Here is a 6578-nt window from a genome sequence, read left to right on the forward strand (position 1 = left end):
GTATCTGCAGTCAGGCGACATTCACATTGTCGCAGTGTTCAGTGTCACACGCGAGTCCCAGCCCTGCATTAGACCCTCCACCAAACTCACACTGTCGCATGCTGCAGGGGGTGCTGACGCCCTTTGACAACGTGAATGGATTTGAGCGGCGTGTCATGCACAGCAAGGCTGGGCCTTCAGGCCGCGCCAGCCCAGAAGGTGGGTCTGTGGTGGCAGGCGTGTTGCTGGTTGGAGGCTGGGAGGAGGACAGAATGTGTAGGGACGAGGGTGCCAGTGATGCATGCAGCAGGGATGTGTATGCCTGTCAGGTAGTCCTGGAATGGCAGCAGCCACCCCTGGGATACCATCTCCCTGGGGCCCTCATCCACTTCCAGCAGAGGAGCCGGGGTCCGAGGCCGCCCAGCGCATGGCCGCCAGGCTGGCGAGCATCAAGGCTGCCCGCCACACCACCAGGCTGCTGGACGCCCAGGACCTGCCTCAGCAGGAACGCCCCACCAAGTGCGCTTCAGGAGTAGGGGAATGGGGGTGCGGGAAAGGCGACGTGTGCGTCTGGACCACCCTCCTGCGAATGCAGTGCCATGGGAAATGTGTTTGACATATCAGTTGGAACCGGGAGCATCTCACAGGCACGACCACCCTTCTCCCACCCTCAGGCGCGTGGACGAGGGGTACTGGCGGCAGGGCAACTCCGAGTACGTGCAGCCCGCCAAGCGGCGACGGCGCCCCCGCCTGCGCAAGCTGCGTGGCCCGCGGGAGGAAAGCGCGTCGTCGGGTGAGGACGTGGGCGGCGAGCGCGACGACGCCGACGAGGCGAACTTTGACGCCCGCCAGGCCGCGCGAGCGCGGCGCCGGGACCGGGGGGCCGCCGAGGAGGGCGGGTCTGGCAGCGAGGCGGAGCCGGAGGAGGATGCCCTGGTGGAGTTTGAGGGCGGGTTCCGCATCTCCGCAGGTGTGGTGCGGTGTGGTGTTGCAAGGTGGAGGGGGAGGAAGGGAACGGGAGCGCAAGGAGCTGCAAGACTCGTGAGGCAGGGGCTGGGGTTGCGAGGGCATCAGCCGCATCCGCATGCTCCATCACCCTTGTTTTCCTGACTCGCTGCAGCAGCAGCCCTTCACTGCAGTTCGATATGATGCCCTCCCCTTCCTGGCCATGCCCGTCTCCGCCCCCCCCTCCCTCCACCAGGCATCTACGACCGGCTGTTCGAGTACCAGCGCACCGGGGTCAAGTGGCTGTGGGAGCTGCACACCCACCGCACCGGCGGCATCCTGGGCGACGAGATGGGGCTGGGCAAGACGGTGCAGATCGGGGCCTTCCTGGCAGGCCTGCTGGCCAGCGGCCTGTATCGCCCCAGCCTCATCGTCTGCCCCGCCACAGTGCTGCGCCAGTGGCTGCGCGAGCTGCGCGCCTGGGCGCCGGACCTGCGCGTCGGCATCATGCACGGCCTGGCGGGGGGCGCGCGCGGCGCGCAGGCGTTGGTGTGCGAGCTGGCAGGCAGTGCCGCGGGCCTGCTGCTCACCACCTACGAGCACATGCGGCTGCAGCGCGAGCTGCTGCTGAGCGTGGACTGGGGTTACGTAATCCTGGACGAGGGCCACAAGATCAGGTGTGTTTTTTTGGGGGGAGGGGGGGGTGCCAAGGTGGGAGCTGGATGTGAGGAGTGGGGGGGGGGGGAGGGAGAAGAGGAGTGGGGAATGAGACCCTGGTTGCATCACGCAATTCTTCCCCCTGCGCTCCGTACATGCCCTGGCCTCCCAGACACTCACTCCAACCCCACATTCGGGCCCCCCTCTCCTCATCACCAGAAACCCGGACGCGGAGGTGACGCTGACGGCCAAGCAGATGCCCACCGTGCACCGCCTGATTCTCACCGGTGCGCCCATCCAGAACCGCCTGACTGAGCTCTGGTCCCTCTTCGATTTTGTGTTCCCGGGCAAGCTGGGCACGCTGCCGGTGTTCCAGGCTCAGTTCGGGCTGCCCATCCAGATCGGGGGCTACGCCAATGCCTCGGCCCTCCAGGTATCCACCGCCTACAAGTGCGCGGTGGTGCTGCGGGACGTGGTGGGGCCCTACCTCCTGCGCCGGCGCAAGGCCGACGTAGACGTGGCGCTGCCCCCGAAGACCGAGCAGGCACGGTGGCGATAGTGGGGTGTGGCGGGGTGGGGTTTGGGGGGTGGGGTCGTGTGGTTCATGGTCGGCTTAGGGACAGCACGTGCCTGTTAAATTATTCCCAGTGAGTCCCTGATGCCAGGCGCTGCGCGGTGCCCTGGAAGTGATCAGCCATGCTGCAATGATGAGGCTCATCTAGACAATGCAAAGAGGCTGCCCCTCCGTCCAATGGAACGCACCCCTCACCCCCTCGCCCCTCACCAACATTCTGCGCAGGTGCTGTTCTGCATGTTGACCCCGGTCCAGCGCGACCTATACAAGGCTTACCTGGCCAGCAAGGACCTGAAGGACATCTTCGCGGGGCACCGGGCGGCACTGGCGGGCATCGACATCCTGCGCAAGATCTGCAACCACCCAGACCTGCTGGACCGGGCGCGCTGGGAGGCCTCGGAGGTGTGTGGGGAAGATGGGGAGTGAGGGAGGGGTGCCAGGTGTCCCGGGAGGGTAGAATGACAGCCTTGCATGACTGTGTACGTTTGGCGGGTGACCATCCTGTATACACTGCGCCTCGATCCGTGGGAGTCTGGGCTGAGGGGTGCTGCCTTTAGGGAGGGTACTGCATGGCGATGTTGCAGCCACAGATTCAATTCTCTCTCCTCGAACACAATGTCCGCTTGCAGGACTATGGCAAGCAGGAGCGAAGTGGAAAGCTGGTGGTGCTGGCACGCGTGCTGAAGCACTGGCATGCCCAGGGCCACAAGTGAGGTGCCGGGGGTGGACCAGAGAAACATTTGGGTGGAAGGCCGGTACCGCCACCACGCTGCTTACCAGACTGTGTGGCCTCCTTCACAAAGTCTCATGCAGTCCGCTGATGCTTACCCTTGCACCCCTCTCTCTGCCACAGGGCCCTGGTCTTCACCCAGACGCAACAGATGCTGGACATCGTGGAGAAGACCGTGAACACCGAAGGGTACCGCTACCACCGCATGGACGGCGCCACCGCCGTCTCGCAGCGCGCCCTCCTCATGGACGACTTTAACGACAACCCCAATGGTGTGTGTGATGTTGTGCGTGTTATCGTGGGTTGATGCTGGTCACACATTGGCCTCGCCTTCCTTCAGTTACCAGAGCTGTGCCAGGTGGCGCCCACCACCACCGCGTGGGACCTGCTACTGCAGAGCATCCTGTCTTCCTGTCTTGATGTGCCCGCGGCATGGCACACACATGCACCCAGCCCAAATCCACCCCTTACCACATGCGCAGTCTTTCTTTTCCTGCTCACTACCCGTGTGGGCGGCCTGGGCGTCAACCTCACGGGCGCGAATCGCATTGTCGTCTTCGACCCGGACTGGAACTTTTCAACAGATGTCCAGGTGCGGCAGCTGCTGGGGTGCCGAGGTGCTTTGGGAGGGCCTGCGCTGATCATGGCATGCATCAGTCGTTGGGTGCCAAGAGAACCCCGTCGCCTAGCACCACGCCAGGCAGGTCGCCCCCGTCTCAGGTCCTGGCGCCCAGCCCATGGATTGGCATCGCACCGTCCTGACCATCTGACATTTCTGCATGCTCTTCTCTGTTTAATCCCCCCCCCCCCCGCCATCCTCATCCCCTCCCCAGGCGCGGGAGAGGGCGTGGCGCATCGGCCAGACGCGGGACGTGACGGTGTACCGCTTCGTGACCAGCGGTACGATTGAGGAGAAGATCTACCACCGCCAGGTGTACAAGCAGTTCCTGTCGGACAAGGTGCTGCGCGATCCCCGCCAGCGCCGCTTCTTCAAGGCGCGCGACATGCACGACCTGTTCACGCTGGGCGGCGAGTACCAGGACGGCACCGAGACCAGCGCCATCTTCGGCGACGCGGGGTTCCTGCACCACCACCCGGGGCCCGATGTGGTGGAGGGCGGGGCGGGCGGCGACGCGGCTGGGGTCGCCGACGGAGGAGATGCTCTGGAGGCGGATGCGCGGGGCCGCAGCCCCGACGCCGCGGCCACGGCGGCGGGCGGCGCGGCAGGAGACGCGGCGGGGGCCCTGGGGCTGGTCACGGCGGCCGCGCCCTCGGCCGCCCCCGCGGCGCCGACGCCGGGGGGCGACACCGGCATCCTGAAGGACCTGTTCGAGGGCACCGGGCTGCACAGCGCGCTGGACCACAGCGCGATCGAGCACGCCAACGACCCGGGGACGCTGGAGGTGGAGAGGGAGGCCGGGCGCGTGGCGCGCGCCGCGGCGGCGGCCCTGCGCGCCTCGCGCGCCGAGCTGGCGGCCAACCCCATCTCCCAGCCCACGTGGACGGGGCGGTCGGGGGCGGCGCCGCGCTTCGGCCGCGCAGTCGCTGGACTGGGCACTGCACCGCCTGGGCCGGGGCTGCCGCGCGACGCGGCGCTGCGCCCCGGCGGCGGCGCGCCGCACTCCAGCGAGCTGCTGGCGCGCATGCGGGCACGCGCCCGCGGCGAGGGCGCCGGGGCGGCGGCAGGTCTGGGTGCGGGAGCGGCAGCGGAAGGGGCGGCAGGCACGGCACGAGGCGGCGGGCCGGGCGCGGGACGGCCGGGGACACCAACGAGTACCGGGCAGTCAAATCCAGCGACACTAGCCTCCGGTCCGCAGCGCCTCGCCTCGGCGGTGGTCCAGTTCCTGGAAGGGCTTGGGGGATCCGCACCGTCTGCGGCCCTGGTGGAGCATTTCCAGGAGACGTTGCCTGCCGCACAGCTCCCCTTGTTCCGGGGGGTCCTGAAATCCGTGGCCACCCTGAGGAGGAGGGATGGCGCCAAGCTGTGGGTGCTCAAGCCCGAATTCAGTGGCGCCGGCTGAGCTCAGGCGTCGTGGAATTCATGCTCTTGTTGACAGGCTGCGCTTCGTCGGCCACCCCTGGGAAGTCTGCCCCTGCTGCAAGCTAGCTCTTCAGCTCCGTGGAACAGATCTCCCTTGTACATTTGCTCACGTGCTTCCTCGCTCTCATGAGGGTGTACCTCCTCCCATTGACTGTTTTCCTTCCTACTTGAAGGAATGATTCGTGATGTTGTGTGTGGACCTCAGACCAAGGTGTGAAGGGGTGCTGCGAAACCTCGAGGAGCTTGCTCAGCATGGGTAAAGGCGACAGCGATTCGCTCAGTCACATACTGCAGAGCACCATTGAATCATCCAAGCCAATAAAGAGATCTATGCGAGAGGCTCGTCCACACAGCAAAGGTCATGGCTCAGGTTCCACCCTGCTCATTTCCCGGCAAGTGGATCATTCTGTCAAGTCAGTCCTATTTTGAAGAGGGCACACTCACAGGGAGTGGGTTGTCATGGTCACGTCACGGCATTGAGAGCAGGCACGGCCGCTGTGTTTGTGAGGTCTGAGATGTCGGGCCATATGCTCTTCTGTCAGAATTGAAACCTAGAATCCAAGATATCACTGAGGAGCTCTGAGCTTTGGCGGCTGACCCTACTCCGCACCTGCCCATCACACCTGCGTCCGGTCACAGGTGCCCTCCACCTGTTTGCGACCTGCACTGGCAGGCACAGGACCTCGAGCATCGGCTTTGCGGGTTCATATCATCATGGTGAGGAGCCGGCATGCATGCGCAGGGCCAGTCTCATCCCACATGAGGCATGTGCCCAAGCCACCGCTCCTCATGTCCCTCACCGGTCAGCGCAGGCAGCTGTGTGCAAAGCAGCTCTGACTGCAGCCCCGCCTGGGCACCATTCCGGGGAGGGGTTCAACAGGTGGTCCCCCCTTTTCCTGCGTGCTGGTGGCAGCCTGGCGCGCTGCCCCTTCAGCATCCCAGGTGGTGCACTCCCGACCACTGCATGTGCCTCAGTCCATGGCCGGGTATCGTCCCCTCCCCATCGCTCGCTGCGAGCTCGAGGCGGCCACCTGACCCCCCGGAGCCTCCGGCCGGATCCCCGCCGGGCGCGCCGCCAGCCTGTCGCCCAGTCGCTCAGCCAGGTCAGCGTCCTCCCCGCCCCGCGTGCTCAACAGCAGGTCCAGCCACTGGTCCCGCTCCAGGAGGCTCGGCTCGCGCCCCGCCGCCTCCAGCAGGTCCTCCGCGCCTTCCACACCGCGCAGCAGGCGCAGCAGCTCGTGGACGGGGCGCAGGGAGGCGGCGGCCCTCAGTGCCTGGCCGTGCCGGCCGCCGCTCCCCCCCGGAGCGCCAACCAGGGCCGCCTGCACGGGACCGTGTCGCGGAGGGTTTGGTTGGTTTCAAGAGACCGGAACACATGCAGCCGAGGACTGGCGGGGCCACAATTCCAGACCGCCCGCAAGCTCAGACGAGGCCGCAGTGAGGTGCGCTGATCCCGGAGGAGGGCCATCCGGTCATGCCCGGCGCTCATCAGTAGAGCAAGACCTGTCTGCAGTTGGTTTCAAGAGACCGGAACACATGCAGCCGAGGACTGGCGGGGCCACAATTCCAGACCGCCCGCAAGCTCAGACGAGGCCGCAGTGAGGTGCGCTGATCCCGGAGGAGGGCCATCCGGTCATGCCCGGCGCTCATCA

At 66.1% G+C, this 6578-nt stretch overlaps 2 protein-coding genes across 2 annotated transcripts in view; one reads left to right on the top strand and one right to left on the bottom strand.

The window, feature by feature from the left end:
- Positions 1–98: 98 nt before the first annotated feature.
- On the top strand, positions 99–4906 carry F751_2289 (DNA repair protein rhp26; the record flags this gene model as incomplete). Its single annotated transcript, XM_011399157.1, has 13 exons — positions 99–198; positions 375–498; positions 654–949; positions 1181–1422; positions 1483–1601; positions 1801–2098; positions 2381–2557; positions 2785–2864; positions 3009–3157; positions 3368–3477; positions 3719–3994; positions 4208–4288; positions 4703–4906. The coding sequence occupies 13 exons, from the start codon at positions 99–101 to the stop codon at positions 4904–4906; spliced, it is 2256 nt and encodes a 751-aa protein (XP_011397459.1).
- Positions 4907–5897: 991 nt separating this feature from the next.
- F751_2290 (putative exocyst complex component 4) overlaps positions 5898–6578 on the bottom strand; it is a gene marked incomplete at both ends in the record, with an annotated part of 3625 nt that continues 2944 nt past the window's right edge. The window contains one exon of the mRNA XM_011399158.1: positions 5898–6248. Coding sequence (XP_011397460.1) covers positions 5898–6248 — 351 coding nt within the window. The remainder of the gene's footprint in view (positions 6249–6578) is intronic.

The sequence above is a fragment of the Auxenochlorella protothecoides genome, assembly GCF_000733215.1.
Source record: "Auxenochlorella protothecoides strain 0710 unplaced genomic scaffold scaffold22, whole genome shotgun sequence".
Lineage (NCBI taxonomy): Eukaryota > Viridiplantae > Chlorophyta > Trebouxiophyceae > Chlorellales > Chlorellaceae > Auxenochlorella > Auxenochlorella protothecoides.